The 22,100-nt window shown below is 37.8% G+C and overlaps 1 protein-coding gene and 1 long non-coding RNA gene across 4 annotated transcripts in view; one reads left to right on the forward strand and one right to left on the reverse strand.

Moving 5' to 3' along the window:
• Nucleotides 1–22,100, forward strand: part of LOC134789944 (atrial natriuretic peptide receptor 1) — a 245,932-nt gene that overhangs the window by 44,782 nt on the left and 179,050 nt on the right. The window contains exon 4 of the mRNA XM_063760684.1: nt 12,623–12,828. Coding sequence (XP_063616754.1) covers nt 12,623–12,828 — 206 coding nt within the window. The remainder of the gene's footprint in view (nt 1–12,622; nt 12,829–22,100) is intronic.
• The window catches only part of LOC134790208 (uncharacterized), a 488,662-nt gene continuing 477,037 nt past the window's right edge, over nt 10,476–22,100 (reverse strand). For all 3 annotated transcript variants that reach the window (XR_010144163.1, XR_010144164.1, XR_010144165.1), the window contains exon 2: nt 10,476–10,910. This is a non-coding gene — a long non-coding RNA (uncharacterized LOC134790208). The remainder of the gene's footprint in view (nt 10,911–22,100) is intronic.

Here is a 22,100-nt window from a genome sequence, read left to right on the forward strand (position 1 = left end):
TTGGAAACGAAGAATGATATCAAAAATTTGAGAAAAACAGCTCTGGACAATTTAGTCAGCTACAATTTGAGCCTAAAACAAAGACGATCGGGTTAAGGGTCTGCCCTGTAGCCTAAGCTTAAAATAGTCAATAAGTCAGAACGCACTATTCGACAATCTATGCATTCTTGTGGTGGTGGAAATAGAAATAGAGATTAGAGATGCAACGGATAGTTGTTTGGCCGGATACCGGATACCGCATATCCGGCCTGCCCATCGGCCGAATATCCGGTATCCGGCCGCCGAATATTCGGCCGGCAGAACTATACCTACATTTCGGTATTTCAGGTGCGCATTGTGCAGGTTTTGATATTTAATTTATTTTTAATTTTAATTTGACCTGTTTCCTAGTGAATGTTGGCGCCCACTCATTTCTAGGTTTGAAATGAGTGCGCGTGCAAGTCAGTGGAATGTTCAATTTGTTTTATAATAATAAACGAGTACGATTATGACCGTGACTGTTTCTTAAATCCAATTTTGTTTACTCCGAAATCAAGCAATGTTACTATCCGGTATCCGGCCGGATAGTATGTCACTATCCGGTAGAGGTAGAGGTAGAGGTAGAGGTAGAGGTAGAGGTAGAGGTAGAGGTAGAGGTAGAGGTAGAGGTAGAGGTAGAGGTAGAGGTAGAGGTAGAGGTAGAGGTAGAGGTAGAGGTAGAGGTAGAGGTAGAGGTAGAGGTAGAGGTAGAGGTAGAGGTAGAGGTAGAGGTAGAGGTAGAGGTAGAGGTAGAGGTAGAGGTAGAGGTAGAGGTAGAGGTAGAGGTAGAGGTAGAGGTAGAGGTAGAGGTAGAGGTAGAGGTAGAGGTAGAGGTAGAGGTAGAGGTAGAGGTAGAGGTAGAGGTAGAGGTAGAGGTAGAGGTAGAGGTAGAGGTAGAGGTAGAGGTAGAGGTAGAGGTAGAGGTAGAGGTAGAGGTAGAGGTAGAGGTAGAGGTAGAGGTAGAGGTAGAGGTAGAGGTAGAGGTAGAGGTAGAGGTAGAGGTAGAGGTAGAGGTAGAGGTAGAGGTAGAGGTAGAGGTAGAGGTAGAGGTAGAGGTAGAGGTAGAGGTAGAGGTAGAGGTAGAGGTAGAGGTAGAGGTAGAGGTAGAGGTAGAGGTAGAGGTAAGAATCGTTAACAATCGATGTGATGTAACTATGTATATTTAATGTTTGTCACTGCATGGTTTTCTCTAAGTTTTTTAAATAGATCATATCGTTTAATAATCTTTCAAAATTTAGAACATTATATAGATGCAAAAAAATGTTTTTGAGAGAAAAAATCGAGTGGTTATTTAAATACTTGCCTAAGTAAGCTTTCTTATTTCTCTATAACAGCACCTAATGATTATAATAGTTTCCTTTTTATTTGGCGTTTAAAAAAAGTGATATAATGGTGTAAAGTTTTATCTATCTAGACTAATCTAGAGAGTAATGTTTTATTCACGGGATTCACGTACACTATTACATCAGTCATCATTACCATAACAGTATAAGTTATGTTACGACATAAAGACTGCGCCATGCGAGACATGCACGCCTTCAACATCCCGGTTCACAAATGGGAAAAACTTGCCGAGGACAGAGTCAAGTGGCGCAAACTGGTATTTGACGGGCGTAAAATTCACGACGACGCTTGGTTTAAAGCACTCGCAAGTAAACGAGCCAAGCGTCATCAGCCCGACACCTGTTCGCCACGGGCACATTACACCTACCAGGCTGTGGTCGTGTTTGCCGCTCACTGCTGACCTGACACTGCTTATATAGTCTGTAATAGACTCGAAGGCCAATGATGATGATAAGTTATAGATAGAAGGCACGGGACTAGTAAAAATGGTACAAGGCAGTAAAATTTAAATAAATTTCTTAATAAAACATGTGGGATAAAAATAAAGCGGTCTTGATTGAAAAAGGCGTACGAATCGAGAATCGACAACAGGTACATACATGGTATTCTTTTCTTTCCCTCGGCGCACGTAGGTACATAGTGAAACGATAACAAATCCATTTTTAATTTCGCTGGCTTGAATGTTCCCACAGTGAACTGTGCCACGATAATGGGGATAATGCAGGCGCCTGCGGGTGTCCTCCCAAATTAATAGAATAATGGAGTACCGTAAAATGGGGTACGTAGGGACAAAACTGACATTCAAACCTCGATAACATTTTATTTTTACATTTTATGCTAACTTAATTTTATTAATAAATGTTCCGGCCGTTTGTTTTTTAGTTTTTTTATGATTTTAGCTAGTTCCATTTCAAACTTTAACGATAAACACAAAATCCCTCCTCACCCCGTGGTCCCTCGTAGTTGGGGTGTGATGGGATTTCATACAAAAGGTGATTTTGATCGTTGTTGTATCGATTTTTTATTATGAATATTACTATAGCTCCATTTGTAATAGACATTATTTAGGTAGCAGTAGCCTTTAAAAACCATCTCACCCCCCCGTGATTCCTTCTCTCCCCATTCATCACCAGACTCTCCTCGCAATCCCTACTCACCCCATTTTACGGTATATGTTGTTTTTCATGATATTAGTTTCCGCATTTTTTGATACGAATATTTTACTTAGTCAGTTTTTTAAATTACAAAATCGTAATCGTCATAGAGTTCTGAAAAATACAATAGTTTTTCATTTCTACACACAACACAATGTGTAACAATTGATGTCCTAAAAGACCTTGCTGTTCTGAAAATAATTATAGACAAACTAGATTGGTATTTTGATTCTATAATTCGTTGAAACAACAACAAACAACAATATAAATAAATAAATACATAAATATTACATTAGATTACACATATAGGACATTTTTACACAAATTGACTAAGCCCCACGGTAAGCTCTAATAAAGGCTTGTGTTGTGGGTACTCAGACAACAATATATATAATATATAAATACATAGAAAACAACCATGACTCAGGAACAAATATCTGTTACAACTAACAAACAAATAACTGTTCGGAAATGTGGCAATAAATGGTCTAAAACCAAGCTGGAAAGTAGGCCAAACGCCACGCCGTACGAAAAAACGCCAAACTCGAGTCTATATCGTGGTAAAAAATTGCGAAACTTAAATGAAAAAATTTACTTTTGTTGCACGAATTCACAATAATGCTCGTAGCAGCGTGCTCCTTCTCCGAGGCACGCTCGTGTTTTGGGGAGGTGCTGGGGGTCCCTGAGCCTGCCCTTGCTTGACAGACGGCACTAGCTGGTAACACCTAGTTTCCGAGATATCGCAAAGTTACACTGTGTCCGATTGTTTCAATGTAGAACAACTGACCCTACTTACTGTGTTGTAGCTGTGTTTCTCGTGTTTTATTTCTATGTGAGTACAATAAAGTATATATGCACGCATTATTTAATGGTAACAAGGCATTAGAGGCAATAATATAATTAAGTACCTGCATTAATTACTACTTATTAAAAGCGAGTTTCATAATAGCATCACACGAGTATTAAATCCCAGAATATGCACAGTTACCTACACTGCCTCATCTGCACACATACCTATAATGATGATGATGATGATGATGAGGATATGATGATGATGATACTTACCTATAATAAACTCTTAAACAGGAACCGGATAACATGACCGCCATTGCGGCATTGATCACACTGCTTGCAATTGACATTTAATTTCAAATCGGCTTAGCGCCACATGCACCATTCCACTAACCGGTTAAACCTAGAGTTACCATGGTTACCAGTACATATTGATACTGGGTTAACGGTTAAACCGGTTAACCTCGTGTTAGTGGGATGGTGCAAGTGGCGCTTAGTGGTTAGCGAGCTACTCTTTATATCTTATCTTTTATCTTATGAATACACAATAGAAGCAAAGTTAGGTGCAGTCAGCTGCAGAAAAAAGTGACTCCCCTGCATAGAAGTTTGCTAAGCGAATAGTATTCTGACTGTACATACCTACATACCTATACTACTTAAAACAAAACCCTTCCTTTGAAATTGCTTCGGAAAGAAAGGGTAAAACCCCTAAAAAGGAAGTCAAATAAATAATGGCATAGTCTTATTTGCTTTGATAATGGAAGTGCGTACATACTACGGCGTTGTGAAGAAACAAAACAAAATGTTCAGAACTTGAAGAAGCTTTATTCACTTGACGAGTGGATATAATAGGACACAAGTTACCCACGAAAGCTATTAGTGGAGTATAAAATTTGATATTAAGAGGTATTGGAGCCGCTGTTTCATACCAACATAGTCCCATTTTCGTGGATATAGGCATTAACTATCCGATGTCTTTATTATTATAGGAGTTAGAATCGAAATACAAATTGATTACAAAATTTTAAAAGCTTGTAATGGCCACTTGCGCCATTCACTAACCCGGGGTTAACCGGTTAAACCTGGAGTTACCATGGTTACCAGTACACTTTGACACTGGGTTAACGGTTTAACCGGTTAACCCCGGGCTAGAGAGATGGTGCAAGTGGCAGTAACTCGTATAAACCCATTCCAACTTGGAAAGGCAATAAACAACAAATAATTAAAAAATGTAAAGCTTATAGAACGTATGAAAATTCTATTAAAGTTTTAAAGTGCAAATTCGAGCTTTGCCTACTGTCTTACCTACACGTAAGTAGGGGAATAAATTTTCTTTCTGTATCACCTACATATATTGTACCAGAAATTAGTAGTAGACCTTTGCTAAAATAAAACAAAACTAAGGAATCTTTGCTGAATAAATTAAAAATTTATTAGCAAAGCTGTTTCGCAAAAGGAATTTCCGAATAATGAATAACAATCCTTAACACAATTTAGCTTAAGTATTTAATTCCACGCTAAAACAATGTCGATTAAATACGCCGCTTAGAATGAAATCCCAATAAGCACGGCAATAAAATTGAAAAACGGCTAAAAATTCAAATAAAAGTTGTTCTCATAATTGAGAAAATTGTGAAACTTGAATCTTTTGAAAACTTTTTATGAAGTTGAGCCACCTGAGGGCTGGAAGATAACATCGTTGTAAAAAATGGGGGTAACTAATTAAACAACGAGTTTGGTGATTATACTTTTAATAACATTGGAACAGGGGGACTAGCCAAGATGACAATCGTACATCGACAAACGCCAAATGAAAAGAAACATTGTTTTGGGATGACAGATGAAAATCGCGTGACTATTTCCATACATTATTTAAGCTCCGATTGGCGTTTTCTATCAGCGATTGTCATCTTGGCTAGGGTCCCAGGTGCTTCATTTATCTATTAATCTTTCTGGCTTGCTCCATTGTTAAGGAAAGTTTATTGGTCAGAGATTTCGCAGCCAGCCAGTTCAAACTTGAAAGTGGTGTTCAAGCTAATTATATAGTATTTTTCAAACAGCGTATAGCTGACCGATGTCGATTCAATACAATTTTGTGAGATTTGGCGTTTTAAGTTATAAATTGTATGCATCTCCATGCCTCCACCACATCAGGTGATACTCCTCCACATCTCCACCTGTCAGCGTACAATCGTGTTTTAAAAATAGTAAGGTGATGTGGGGTTAGAAAAACATAGTGTATTTTGCTCGGCACTAGAGAAACAGTATGAGGTTTCCCTACAAGTATTTCTCTTGCCCCAATGTTTCTTTTAACCCATCTAACTTTATAGTACGTTGGTGCCAACACTATTAATAAACTAAATAAGCGTGAACACCACGACATAAACGCATGAATTCCAGTGTGACCACATATGATCTGCTTTTAGCTTATCACCCTTATCGTTCGGTGGAGTGGCGCGCATTCTGTTCAAGTGCCACTCATGCCAAATAATAGGAGCCCCTAATTTACAATTCATGAATATACAAATGACGGACTGTCACTGCCAAATATAGTCAGTGCTCGTGATTTTTGGTTTGATTCATAGGGCGTTCTCGGCTCCGTTCAGCAATTATTAGGGTTGACATAAATAACATGACGTCCCTTTGCATACACGACCACAGATAAGATAATTTTGACAATCATAAATAGCCGAAAGGGATAGTGCCATACATTAGAAAATCGTGAATCGCTGTCAAACTTCGGTTTTGTAGGAAGTGTTCTCTCTGTATGTACGGTAGTACTATTATTTATTCTGTGGCTTAAAAATAATTGAAATGCGCAAAAGAGAAGCCATCGCGTATATTGACGACCGGTCTGGCCTGGTGGGTAGTGACCCTGCCTATGAAGCCGATGGTCCCGGGTTCGAATCCTGGTAAGGGCATTTATTTGTATGATGATACAGATATTTGTTCCTGAGTCATGGTTGTTTTCTATGTATTTAAGTATTTATATATTATATATATCGTTGTCTGAGTACCCACAACACAAGCCTTCTTGAGCTTACTGTGGGGCTTAGTCAATTTGTGTAAAAATGTCCTATAATATTTATTATTATTTGTATGTCTTTCCCATCACGGAACAATGGTGTTCCGGACCTTTGGGAGGCGTGCGCGGAGCCGAAGCCAACACGTAGAGGCCCTTTTGACACTTTAATGAAATGTAAGGGGTACACCGAGCGGAGGCTGCCCTTGCCCGTGTCATGGGACGCACGCAGAGGCAGCACCCGCCAGGGTGTAAGGACTATTGAGAGTTGATGGAATCTAAAATGAACTAGGTTATTGGGTGAAAGCGATGGACTAAGAACTGAGCTATGGGGTAAAAAACCGGACGCCTGCCTAATAAAACGGTATGCAATTTTATTTCCGGCAGACGGTGACTCGCCCTCACAAGATGGGCCCCCACAAAAAGCGACATCTAGGATGGCTCAAGGGCAACACCGGTGTGAGCGGCTCAGGGGTGTCGAGAGGTGTGCGCCGCTTTCTACCCAGTGGCTGTTATCAGCCACTGTGCCAACTCGCGTCTTATGCATATTTCACTTCCACCCCTGGAGCTTATAGCTCTAACGACTCCACTCTGGCCGGCCGGCTAAGGCAAGCCAGAGGCAGAGAATCCTGTCCCACCCACCCTCCTTGCGGGTAACAGAACTCTCCAGGAGCACTCGGGTACGTGAGGTCGCTAATCCCCAACAGCTCGCCACAAGCTGCCCTGCGTTGACTGATTGCACTGGTAAAACCAGCGGGCGATGGGGTCGTCACATCCCTACGCCTATTTATTATTATTATTATTATTTATATAAACATTTCACGACTGTGAAGGGGCCGACTACAAACGAAAATACGTGAACAGTTTTGAGCTTCATAGCGGCCGCTAGCCCACATCTGCGTGAAATGATGATGATTGACAAAAATTATATCATTTCGGGTCTTAAACTATCTACATACGAAATTTTAATGTAAATCGGTTTAAGCATGAAGAGTTAACAGACAGGCAGATTTACTTTCGCATTTATAATATTAGTTGGGATGTGCTATGAGGTTCACGTAGTCCACAAAAAACCTGTAAGATTTAACCTCCTAATATATTGAAGTCGCTCGAACGGGTTCACGCTAAATCATTAAGCGCTTGCTTTAGTTATTACGAATGTATTAATTTATGACCCATTTCGTACTTTGTCACAGTGACAATCAATATGAAAGTCGCTAGAGACCTCATACAATTGTCACTGTGACAAGGTACAAAATGGGTCATAAATTAAGAGCCCTTATTCCTTAGAGCGTTCACCGATTTTGCGAAATAACACTCGATAGATGGCGTTAGCGCTCGGTACGCGAGCGCCGGCAAAGCTAAGCGCGTTTCAACGCAGACAAGAATAATTTTGATACTTTTCAATTTAATTTGCAAGTAAATTTATTTTAACGTTATATTGGCACTCTGTATTTTATTTTATAAGCATGGTAGTAGTCAATAGAGTATATGTGATGAGATAATATATAACCAACGACGAGTAAAAAATAATGATTGTTTACCTCTGTATGTCATGGAATTATTGTGACAAGTTCATCCACGAAGTCAAGTAACTTATTCAAGTCAGTTCACCAAGGAAGTTGAATAATTAAATGTTTTAAAGATAAGGTTATATTAAATAATAATATATACAGGGTGGCCAAAAATAAGTGCATTCCCGTTGCCAGGGAGGTTTAGGGATTATACTGAACTAAGCAACCGCGAACCGCGATGGGACCAACCCCGAAATCGCGAAAAAAAAATTTGGCTGTTTCATACATTTTGTCTAGTCCATTTTCTATGGGAGGGTAATTTTTTTTCCAGCAACCATTTTCTTGCCAGCAGCGGAAAAGCACTTATTTTATGGCCACCCTGTATAATGACAATAAATTCGAGAGTACCTGCAAGTAACAACTACTGAACTCTCTGAAGTTCGATTTTATGTCTAAAACAGAAGTATCTCCGTTTTTAGGGTTCCGTACCCAAAGGGTAAAACGGGACCCTATTACTAAGACTCCGCTGTCCGTCCGTCCGTCCGTCCGTCAATCACCAGGCTGTATCTCACGAATCGAGATAGCTAGACAGTTGAAATTTTCACAGATGATGTATTTCTGTTGCCGCTATAACAACAAATACTAAAACAGAATAAAATAAAGATTTAAGTGGGGCTCCCATACTGTTGTAAACGTGATTTTTGATAGAAGTTAAGCAACGTCGGGCTCGGGCGGGGTCAGTACTTGGATGGGTGACCGTTTTTATAGATAATGGTACGGAACCCTTCGTGTGCGAGTCCGACTCGCACTTGGCCGGTTTTTATTTAGAACGAAGTTGATTTATAAGGTTTACTTGATCCTTGTGGGAAGCAAATGAAGCTTTATTTGTAAGTATGTATGTAAAATAAAATAATATTAATAATCTATCAACCGCATCTAGATCGATAGTGCTCGTCAAGGAAAATCTATTGAGCCCAAACACGACGGAGTTATGATGAGTAGATTAGGAGTTCTGGTGACCAACTCCTGACTCCATCATGAAAACCTGGACTTCATCTAGATTCTAGATCGATGGTGCTTGTCGGGGCAAATCTATTGATCCCAAACACGATGGAGTTATGATGAATAGATTAGGACTTCTGGGGACCAACTCCTGACCCCATCTCGTAATGGAGTCAGGAGTTGGTCACCAGAAGAGTCTCATGACTCTGGACCTCATCTAGATAGATGGTGCTCGTCAGGGCAAATCTAATGAGCCCAATCACGATAGAGTGATAATGAGTAGATTAGGATTTCTGGTGACCAACTCCTGACTCCATCATGAGAACCTGGACTTCATCTAGATCAATGGTGCTCGTCGGGGCAAATCTATTGAGCCCAAACACGATGGAGTTATGATGAGTAGATTAGAACATCTGGTGACCATCTCATGATGGAGTCAGGAGCTGGTCACCAGAAGGGTCTCATGACCCTGGACCTCATCTAGATAGATGGTGCTCGTCGAGGCAAATCGATTGAGCCCAAACACGATGGAGTGATAATGAGTAGATTAGGAGTTCTGGTGACCAACTCCTGACTCCATCATGAGAACCTGGACCTCATCTAGATCGATGGTGTTCGTCAAGGAAAATCTATTGAGCCCAAACAGGATGGAGTTATGATGAGTAGATTAGGAGTTCGGTGACCATTACTGACTCCATCATGAGAACCTGGACTTCATCTAGATCGATGGTGCTCGTCGGGGCAAATCTATTGAGCCCAAACACGATGGAGTTATTATGAGTAGATTAGAACATCTGGTGACCATCTCATGATGGAGTCAGGAGTTGGTCACTAGAAGGGTCTCATGACCCTGGACCTCATCTAGATAGATGGTGCTCGTCGAGGCAAATCGATTGAGCCCAAACACGATGGACTTATGATGAGTAAATTAGGACTTCTGGTGACCATCTCATGATGGAGTCAGAAGTTGGTCACCAGAAGGGTCTCATGACCCTGGACCTTATCTAGATAGATGGTGCTCGTCAGGGCAAATCATTTGAACCCAAACACGATGGAGTGTTAATGAGTAGATTAGGAGTTCTGGTGACCAACTCCTGACTCCATCATGAGAACCTGGACTTCATCTAGATCGATGGTGTTCGTCAAGGAAAATCTATTGAGCCCAAACACGATGGAGTTATGATGAGTAGATTAGGAGTTCGGTGACCATTCCTGACTCCATCATGAGAACCTGGACATCATCCAGGTCGTCCGGGTATAATAAAAATGCAAACCCTAACCAGAATTCAAGTAACACTGAAAATCTATCACATAAGCGAGAGTCGGTTGTTAAAATTAAATATGGTGTAAAAAATGTACACCCTTGGATCAAGATTTTCTAATCATAGTATACAGCACTTCTCGGAACTCTCTCAATGGTTACGAAAGCAACGAACGCCTGACGGTCGAGCACAGGTCCGTCCCCTAAGCGCACTCGGCGGAGACTGAGCGCGCGGTGTCGGTGCAGCGTGATTTATACGTCTTTAAAAAAATATAGATTTACGGCTAGGTAGGTCCTATAGTTATGATTTTTTTTTTATGAGTAGACATAAAGTTACAATTTGATAAAATATTATTTTTGGGGCAAAATATAAGTCCAATTTGCGATAAAAAAATGTAATGTAACCCTGTTTTCACCAAAAAAATGAAGAAAACTCGGAAGGTTTTTTATCAATTTTTTTAAATGAATCTTCGATTTTCAAGCATGTCAGCCCCTCGTACAAGATATGGTGAGTTGAATTGTAATCATTCATGTACCAAATGATTCTTGTTTACTGCAAAATTGAGAACCGAAACGACCCTTCTCACTGCAAAATTTGAAAAAGACTCCTAAGAAAACTCATTTATTTTAGGTTCAAAAAGAGAAAATGAAAATTTGAACGTTTTCAGCCCCTAGTTTAAGAAATGATTATTTAAGTACGTTATCAGTTTTTGAATAAATACTAATAGTTACGTCGTAATCTTAAATGAAAAAGGAAGCATTTTGCAAAATACGCTCGTCTGTAGGAGTAAGGACTCTTAAAGCTTTCGACTGTGCCTATAGTCTGTCGATTTGTAGCTGGCCCCGAACTGCTAATCCTTTGTGTATTGTTGTAAAACCGCACGTGCTACTTACCTGCAAAAAGGGTCTTAATTATTCTAATTGGCATCTGAGCGTGGGCTAGTCCAACGCTCAAAAAACCAGTGTAGGTGCGCTCTCCGATAACGCGCCTTTGTTACGCATCTGGATGACATATTTTAGACTGGTTCGACTCGCCAGCACTCAGTAACCGTAGAGAATTACACGACCCTTTTTTTACACGTGCGGTTTTAATTAACAATAAACAAAGGATTAGCGGCTCGGGGCCAGTTACAAATCGACAGACTATACCTAAATACTTAGGTACGCGTTGTAAGGAAACAAACATGTGCGTACAGTGAAAATTCTTGTAAAGTGCTTGCCTCCGAGGCTTGCCTCGTAAATCAATAAATCATAATCTGTCATTATCTGTCATAGATGTCAATATTGGATATCAGAGGGATAAAAGTAGGGAGGTAAATCGATACAAATGCTACATACTCTCTGTCTAACAGCCCATAACTTTACCAAGACGCCGTAACCAGCACACATTCCACACAATGTGCTTAACGTTTATTTCTCTCTATTAATGATGCTTTCCGATATCACTAAAGGTTCAAAAATACCGAAATCACTATAGGTCTGCCTATAATATCTGAAGAGCTCCCTCGAAATTATTAGATTATTTATCGTATTCCGACTTGATGATAATGAGACTATGAGATATATAGTCTGGCAAACAATTTAGTCAGTAGAATATCTATTTAACCGGAAGTGATCACTTTTTTTATGTACTCTGAAATGAAAATTAAAGTGTTTTAATAGGTATCAAGGATATCACAGCCAGTTACACTGCTGCGGTCAAAATTATAATGAGCAGAGCTCGGAAAGGGTGAGCTATTTGATTCCAGTTCGTTACAGCCAAATATCATAATGCCCATTTACTTATTTTACTAAATCTCAAATTGTCTTTGTTCCAAAATGCCCAATATGACTTATTTTCAATACAATAAAATGTCATAATAACATTTACACATTACATCCGATATCCAAATTGTATAGTTGGTAAAATGAACAATAACTTCAAATACCGAATTATTATTAAGACTGAAAGTGAAAATGCATTAGTTTCATAATTACCAAAATTCAAAAATGCCTTTTGTTGACAGGCCCAAAGATCAAAGTGACACTGTCTCCAAACTGTCTCATAATAGGTACCTAAAATTTTAACCACGCACTATCTTTAGTGTTACGTCTTTATAAATGTAATAATTGTACATGCAGAATAAAAATAGTAACAACACGAAAATAAATTTAAACAAGAATTGCTCGTTCAAAGGTATTAGTAGATTAGATAGCTCACGTCTCACCCTGTCCGAGCTCTGGTAATAAGAGAAATTTATTTTTAATTATCAGGTGTCTATCCTAACACTCCAGTACCACCTAAGTGCCTACCTAGGTTATTCAACAGCGAATCCAGGTGTGCCTAGGTACAGTTTTTAGGTAAAAAAACATCATGGTCCCCCATTTGATAAAACGTAGCTGTACCTACAAAAAATATTCAAAACTAATGTTGTTTAGGCTTTAAAATTAGGATACTTTCGCCCTTTGCACTCCTTCACGGTTTTTCGCACTAGAGTGGCCCAGCACTGACACATTTTATTTGCACGCCATCTAGTTTTGACTGGAAACAACTGCTGCTCATCATCGAGCCCGAGGCGCAAGTCAACGTCGCCGGCATGTCCACCTGCCACCTCATGATGAAGAGCTTAGCAAACTACTTGAAGAAAGAAGACATTATTTACACTCCTTGGGATACAACATCGGACGCCGGCCGAAATTACACGGAGAATCTGAAAACGTATCTCAACTACCAGTATACAAGTAAGTCTAGTTATAGGTATTTTTCCTTTTTTTGGACATCGGATCGGTGATATTAAGGTACATGTTTTATTTACCACACAAAATTATAATAATAATTAGAAATAAGATTTATTTTTTAGGCTTAAAAAGCGTTCTGTTCATCAGTACACACACCAAAGTACTAAGGTGAAGCCTGTGATAGTACCGCTATCTCACACGAGATGGCGCTGTTATCAAACATAACAAAACCAGGAGACTTTAACTACCTACTCGCCAACAGAGAGCGCTGGCTACCTCAAAACAAAATTATCTTTTAACAGATTTGGATGGGACCGAGTGATGCTCCTGTACGATACACCAGCGTACCAATCGCAAGTCGGGGACACAGGAGGCTATTTATTAGCGAACAATATTCACATGTTCATGACGCTAGAGGGCATCAACGTGTACGGTCGAGAATTGCAGCCCTCTCAGAGTCACGAGGACTTGTTACTTCAGAGCATAGGGAACGACTTCGGGAGTGAGTTTCGGTGTGGAGTGAGGTTCTGATTTGAGTGGGTACGGTTTTATCGCACGTTTGGTTTTATGCACTTGGCACGTGTGCTTTCCAGGTTTCCTCGAACTTAAAGTATAAGTATGACTATTTTCAATGCTCTTCTACACAAAGCACTATGGGATTAAAATATCATAAACAAGATGTTATTTAACGTCATATGGTTTATATTTTATATATTTATAATAGCAGCTAGGTCTAAGTAATTTTTCTTCGTTACATTTAATTATAAACGTCTATGGTTTACCATAGGACTCGTAATTTTTCCTGTAAGTATTTTTAAACCGTTTCACATAGGCTCGTATTTTAATATTGACAATAACTTTCTACCTAGTTTTATGAGAATTAGGTACCTATTCAGAATTTGCTCGTAAGACGTATAGTACCTAAATCTTATTTGGCAGATTGAAAGTTGTTATAAATAGTTCAAATAGTTGCTTGCACAGGTATTTAGCTTGCGCTTCGGTTTTTGGGATATTTTTTTGCCACAGTGTTTAAAATACAAGATTTTCGTATGTAGTTTATTTCACGAGTAAGATTTACGTGAAAAGTTCATTTATTATTAAATAAAGAACGTAAAATATTTTAAATACACTTGTCGAAAAAGTGAATCCACAAAAAAGTATAGGTACCTAGGTATAATTATCGAGCCTACTCACCAAATTTCACGATAAGCGGTTGAGAAATGCGACTAGCAACTTAATTACAACAATACTATGAAATCGATATTTATATTAGGTTCCTACAATAACATGAACTTTGTACAATTCAAGTGCTCGACTTAATTCTTAACAAACATGACAATCCACTTAATAATCTACTTATTCTCCGGGGCCGCTTAGAAACGACTGGGATTTCCAAGTTAAGCGTTAAATTGTAACACGTGTGACATAAATTCTAAGTTACCAAGTTTTACTGGAGTAAACAAGACATTTAGAAAGGTTCTTTTAGACACAGCAGTATTCCTGAATTCAGTTTATTGACTAAGTACTTTCTTTTTATAATTGCCATATGGGCTCTAAAGTCTTTTAAGTTTCCTTTGTCATCCTGTGGCAGAATATGTAGTAGGTACCGATCCCCGTAAATTTGATAAAATATTTATGCTTGTATTTACAGTTGCGTCAGGTCAGGGGGAGGGGATGGGACAATAGTGTGCGTACAGCACCATACCCAAAGGTATCATACTACATTCATTGAATGCTGGCTATAATTTGTTTGTCTGCCCCATACATTATAACGTGACCGAATTAACTAACCAAACTATATAGGGCATCGAGAGAACATCAAGTTTATTATGAAGTTAGGATACTGTAGTTGCACGTACTTTTCTGAATCCCATGTGAAGGAGCACTTATGTTAGCAACGGTCGGAGGTTTTGTGTTGATACCGAGTTTCTGATTGAAAGGGGATATTTTATATGTTTTTTTTTTGCGTCTAGTGGCCGTCTAGCGGTTATTGCTGTCCCAGCTGCCCGGCTCAAGATAAAACGTGCGAGTTCGCGTGTGACTTACGAATCTTCTTTGCGAAATATCGTTAGTGATTGTTCATATATATTACATATTTTAGTTCAAATGAAATATACTTACCATACATGCCGCCGGTAAGTACTTATATTTCATAAAAAGCGCGGCGTTTTTTGTGGGTTACTAACCTAATATCCACGGTTTGTTAGTTTTCGATTGTCGAATGCTAACTACTTCCCAATCCTCAATTTTATTTATGTGTATGTAACTCGAAGTATAAGGTTCAGGCATAAACATGCCATAAATAATGTTCGATAATAAATTGAGCTTCGTCATCTATAAGAACTCTCTCGTTTTTCAGTTACTTACATTTCAGACACAACAAAGGTACAAAAAGTTGAATCATAAAATTCATAAACTTGCCAAATAGACGTTAAAGTTGGCGGTGTTGGCAAATAATTCCCTAGATAGTTTTTGCTGCGGGACTCAAGCAGACCTTTCTCTATAGTTTCTTTACATTTGGTCTTGGACGAATATTCTAGAATCTATTTTAGAGATTGTTTCGGGGCAAATTATTATCCGGGCTGCTAAAACTAATCAATTTTCTTTACAAATTAGCGTCATAAGGAAAACCGAAATACGGCTAAGATGTATTCGGGTAATTCCGAAAGGAAAAAAACACAAAAAGTGGCGGATAATTTCGAAAAGGGACTATTATTGCATCGTTATATGAGTTTTTGAAATTATTTGCGGGATTACCCAATTGCCGAAGTTACCTGAATACACCTAACTCTGATTTACTCAAATTATCTATCATACATAATAATATTTATTATGCTTAAGTTACCTAAAAGAGTAATAACTTAATAAGAGTTAGAGATAGTCAAATATGTTTTAGACAGGGTATAAACAGATACTTTTTAAAGTTATTCCTTTAATTTTTGCCTTCTACGTATCTTTTAAGACCGCATTCGACCGAGTGAGCGGGATGGTAATAAAACTAAGCTAGTTCGGTAGTTAACGTGTTTCAGTACATTACTTCTGCCCGTTACGGTCGCGGCTAAACGACTGGTGGTAACGATAGATTCATGGGTTTGGCGTGCAAACAGTTACGTGTGGTACCTACCTATTTGTATTGGTAGAGGACCATTGACAAGTGTGATTTGTAGTAGGAACATTTTGTTAGAGATACATCTAGTACATACAAGAGCAGGAAGAACTATAGTATAGATTGGATCCGGGGAGCCAACCCTTTCCCCTCCTTTTGGGGGGTACGAACGATACGATCTCGTGGATACCGGGCCAAATCAGCATTGTTTGACCTTAGGAACAATTATGCCAAGCGGCATCGCCTGAGACAAAAGTGCTTACTCACTGCACTCACGTAGCCTACGAATTCAAGTTCAAAATTATAAATTTTGAAAGGTTTATCTCTGAAACTATTAGATCTACACAGACAATTCTAGTCTCGTATTGTAGCAAATTTAGTCTACTTTAAAAATGTCTTACAAAAGGTACATCAAAAACTAGTCCTTTAGGGTTATACTCACTCAAGTAAAAAAAAATCCGAAATATTCGCGGTTTTTTCGATTTTTGACAAAGTTACGTTCAGCGCTGGAGGTCTCAAACATGCAAATACAAATACAAATAATTTATTGAAAAAAGTATAGTACAATGGTTGTTCTTAAATACTAAGAATTTACATAGAGACACGTGTTTTACAGATGCCTGAACTAGGATTCCCTGTGTTTCAGGCAGCGAAGGACAATATTAAATTTATTTATTTTTAATTATTCACTTAATTATGAACTATATTTATTACACAAAATAACTGTAATCACCTTAACAAACAAGTAGGTTCTTAAGTATTAAAAATCACAGAACAGTATTAGGTAATAATTTTACGACTATTAGAGAACCTATTCTCTGTATCATCGTACGTCATTTTTTGAAGGGCGCGTCGTAGAGTATTCTTACAACAAGCATAGCTTAGTGGGTATAAGTCTAGTATTGCATTTAGCCTGTTGTACAAAAATGGACCTAAAAAGACAAAAAATCTAGATGAAAAAATGTGTTTTCTTTGTACTGTTTGGATACATGGATACATATTCAGAGTTGAAAGGAGTTCTGGCGTGCTGCTTTAGTGTTGTGCTTAATATATATAATTGACGAACTGTTAGTACTTCACATGATTTATAAAGGAGGTCAGTAGGGTATAAGAAGGGCCGGGAGGTAGCTACCTTTAGTAAGGCTCTCTGGGCTCTTTCTAGGGTTAGGAGTGTTGTTTTCGCTGTGCCACCCCAGGAAGAAATGCAATAAGTTAGTATCGATTGACATAGTGCAATATATACTTGCTTGATTAAATTTGGGTGGATTATGGACATGGATTATTCATTGAGCCAACATCATTTTAAACAAGTCTGCAAAAAATCAGAACTACCGGATTTGATGCAAAAGCTAAATGTGTAAAGTTAATGTGTTATATCTGCTGCCTAATATTTATTGGCAAAAATATAGTTTGAGATATATCTTATTTTTGGAATAAGTACTAGGAAGTCGGCCAGAATGAAATATAAATGTGCCGATTTTCTTCTCAATTGGTAAATATTATTTATCATTTCCGACTAGGAAAAAAGTTACCTAGATGAAGTATCGAAAAGGATAATCAAAGTTGTATCATGAGGTGAAGGAAATAGTAAAAGGGTGGATTTGACCAGGCACAATGCAAGGCAACGTTAAACATGCGGGGAGAGCTGCTCTGCTGTCATCTTATCATAAAGAACTGAACGATCTACAGACGTTGACAGACGGTTTGGTGAAACCGGCCCTAAGAAGAAAAACTTAAACAATTAAATTAGAATAGAATATATAAGCATACGTATATATTCTGAGTTAGTTGGGTAAAAAAATTGTTTGTCTTGGCGATGGCTTGGTTGTGTTTGTCTAGATATATTTTGATTAAGATGCGATGCCAAATCCGTTTGCGGAAAATTCCGTATACGAGCGTTTTTTTTTCAATCTACATCTCCAGAACACCAGATGCCTTTGACTGCTGGAACTAAAAGTAATCGCTACTTATCAATGAACTTGACAATAGTGTAAATACTATATTTTAGACTTTCGCGTTTTGAACACATATTAACTCACGTCGCGTTAGACCCGTCTATAAATGTGAGTTAATAAGTGTAAATACTGTTGGTATGGATTTGCTCGTGCTTGTATATAGATTTTCCGACAGACGGATTTAGCCGCATTGACATTACGATGCTTTTACATGAAATATAATAAAAATCACACAGAAGTAGCAAAATAGGAAGCAAGTAAAATAAAAATTGTTGGCAGGTAGGTAAGTGGATTTGCCGCGTTTCGTTATTCAGAAATTCTCAGTCACATCGTTCCGTCGGCTTTCCGAGTTACCTTTTGTAACACCGTAAAAGGCGTTCGGGAATTATTGTCATATTTATTATCCGAGACAAAGAAAAACATTACGAGGCAGGCGTGAAATGAATGCGCACTTGAGCCTTTGTTCAGGGTGGGGTGCAGAATTTATGAAATTTAGAGGCAATTATTTAAACGCTACTTCTGCCTGCATGTATACAGAGTGATTTTGTTATGTCTTACTCGAAGAGGTGCATACCTGTAGGTCATACTGAACACCTTTTACAATGGGGCCAATCCCGAAAACGCAAGAAAAAACTGCTGTCTCATACATTTCGTCGAATCTTATAGCTTCATGGTGATGTAGTTCAGTATGACCTATATATTCATCACTCAGAGTATGGTCAGATGTAACAATTCGCCCTGTATAAAATGCTGCATAAATGACGTTATAAAATTGTACAAAAATTAGGTAATTAGTCATTAATAGTTGTGTTGTGAATTAGCTTTAGCTACAAGTTAGCTACAAGGTGTAAAGACTCGCAAGTCTTCAGGACTTTTAATAGTTTGATAGTCGGGTCGCGTGAAGAATATTTGAGTATTTATTTAGCCTAGCATCTTTTATTTTTTTATATCTACACGACTAAAATATATGAAGTGCACTCTAATAAATTAAAAGCACTCTAATGATTTTCTGCCCATTCACCACCAATACGCGGACTTCTTATGAAACATATTGCGAGGGTCTTATAGGAAAATATTGATAAATAGAACGCCATAGTTCAAATATGAATAGGACCATATAAGCAAAAAGTAATGAAGGGCGGAATTACGGTTCCTTAAGGTCAGCCCGAGCCGAGCTTCTTTCAGTCGCCATTTACCTTTGAAAAAAAAAGAGAATGTGTTACGTATACTTACATATGGGGTGGCACAAAAATAAGTTAGCAAAGAATTATTAAATCTTTTTCTTTCTTACAGATATTAAGACTACAAATATTTTACTAACATGATACTTACCTATATTAATAGAATATTACGAGACAGGCCTCCCCTTTGTCCAGCATAGGGACTGAATATAGGCTATTAAAAATAAATATTGTCCTATTGCGAGAAGGTTCTCCTCTCTCGTACATTTGTTTGTATACGCACGTCGCTCAGATATATGTAGTTAGAAGGGAAAAGCTTCGCTCCTTCTGATCTACGTACCTTTTGATAGAGTATGAGTAAAAACGTAGGAGTTAGAAGCGACAAAAGAGCTTCTAGACGGTCACCTTATATAGGGTGGTCCAAACATTGAGGTTTTTAAAAAAAAAATCCAACTCAATTTTTTTTGCAACTGCGCAGTTTGTCAAGGATTATGTTACAAGAAACATTCAAAAAAGTTCATCCTTTTTTATAAATAAATTAATTGCATCACCCCGGAATTTCTTAACAAAAGTTAAAATAAAAAAAAACTCGAAAACTACGAGAAATCGGCTAACATACATGGGGTATATTCTGATACCCCACGACGTAAGGAATAAAAAAAAATATTTGGATGTTAAGGTTTGGACCACCCTGTATACGGGTTTCACCTCGTTGACTAACTTAGTTATGAAACTGAAAATAAAGTTGCTAAAATAATCTCGTCTACCAAGTTTGTATATTATAGAAGTAAGATAACCCTGGAATATGATTTTCAGGTAAAGAGATAAATATTTTTAGGCCATAAAATATAGATAGATCCCAACTAAGTTCTTGATCACAAAAATGTTTTTAGTACTCATAAAATAGATTTCTTAACAAATTGTATACCGAGAAAAATACTTATGTAATGGATAACTTATTTGCCGAAATATCATACAAAAAGCAACCTTACATCTAATTATTTAAAGACCAGAAGGTTTCTTCGTAGGCCTGTAGGGTTTTATTGGAAACGTAACGTGTACGAAATTAAATCCGTAAAAGATACGTTTTCTTTTCAAATCTTTTATAGGGGTTTACGTCACAGCTTTATTGCCGACACCGAGGGAACAATAAAGGACTATCAATATCGCTCACATCTTGTGAAATTCTTAATGGAGCTTATTCATCTTGGGTGTCATAAAATAAAATAGTGTATAAATAATATACATCTCCTACCGAAAACATAAATGTTAAAATATAGTTTTTTTAAGTTCATTGAGACATAAAAGGTAATGGTAAGATGCATTAGGGTAACTTTGGAAGCGGGGGAAAATGGGAATTATATACTAAATTAGAAGCACTTATGTTGAATTGCTTCTGGTTTTATAGATATTAGTCATTTTTAAATTACCCCACTTTCGAAGATACAGCAATGGAACTTATTTGAAAGTTAGCCAAGTTTGGAACTAGGTATACCTATACCTACTGACCTCAGACCGTTTTGTTATTACTAAACTACATTGTTAGCTTAAATTTGGCAGTTCACATAGCTTTGCATATTTCTTGGCTTACCGGAGGTCCAAATTATGGTTGTAGACTCATGTCTACCCTGACTATTTGACTTAAATAGACTGGTTGTTTCTTATAATACATTCATATTATTATTTTTACTAAGATCTAGATTAACAAAAACCCAACTGTGAATATAACCAAAACAGGAATTGAACCCAAGTAAACAAACGAATAGTAAAATATTTATATAGATTATCTGTTCTAAGATTCTTTGGATATAGCCAAAATAGTTAGCTAGTTAGTTTTTTTTAGTTTAGACTGTTCTGAATCAAGTAGTCAAGTAAAAATGTCGCAAGACTCGCGTGAGTTCACAGGTGTCCCGGACAGTGCCTTTATCCCTCACTGTTATTGCGATTTGCTACGTGCGAATTCGCATCCAATGTGAAGACCGCCTTAATGTCCTGTCCTTAACTAACAAACAACCTCCAAAAGGCCAGACACCCGAGACAAAGGCAATTATTTAAGTTACGACCATCGCCGGCGCTAAACTACCTACACACAACCCATCGACAGATGGCGGAGTAACGCTAAGTTACAAGCCTTGTTCCACAACAGAACCCTTAAAAGGGTCATGTATACAGAGTAGCTAAAAAATTACTGCCTTCCCGTTGCCAGGAAGATTTTGGGATTATACTGAGCAACTTTTACTATGGGACCAACACCTAAATCGCGAAAAAAAATCATACATTTAGGCTGGTCCATTTTCTATGGAAGGGTAATTTTTTTGACCTGGTTAAATCTTAGACGTAAACAGAAATAATCGCAAAAATATAAAGTACTAATTAAATTTACATTTACTGTATTCTCTCTGTGTTATGTACTTGTTTTGTGCAATAAAGTGTTTACTACTACTGCTAACTTTCATTTACTTACATATATGGGTCGCACGAACCCGTCGCCAAAAAGCCGCCGCTTGTACCTAATGGACAATCATTATAAAACGACATTCTGAAATAACATGATAATCTACAGGCACATTCAAGTAACATTATAATTATCTATGTCTGGTATTATAGTTCGTTTTTTTCAGTTTTTTTAGCATTAGAAACAGACTACGCGATCTCGACGTGTCTTTTAATTGAAAAACGCTTTTTAAAAACCTACCACTACCTGTGTCTGTATTTTTTTTTTGTTTTTGGTTTTTGTAAATTATATATGGTTTTATAAGAACTAAATTAGTTCAAACAACGCTAAAAACGGTCAAGAAAATGCGCCGTAAACAGACGCCTGGCATACAAATTATTGGCAACAATAAAGACAAGAATCAAAACGGTCAGACACAGATAATTTTTTTGTCATAACGTTCCCAAATTATCGTGTATAAGGATTGGTTAAGTTTTGGAGGAGGAAAATGTCGAGAACGAAACCTTGATTTCTGAGTTACCTATTTACGCAGGGTTTTTCGCCTAACCTGCAGTTGTCCTTATGATATATACCTAAAA

Source organism: Cydia splendana, chromosome 1 (genome assembly GCF_910591565.1).
Source record: "Cydia splendana chromosome 1, ilCydSple1.2, whole genome shotgun sequence".
In the NCBI taxonomy this organism is placed as follows: Eukaryota; Metazoa; Arthropoda; class Insecta; order Lepidoptera; family Tortricidae; genus Cydia; species Cydia splendana.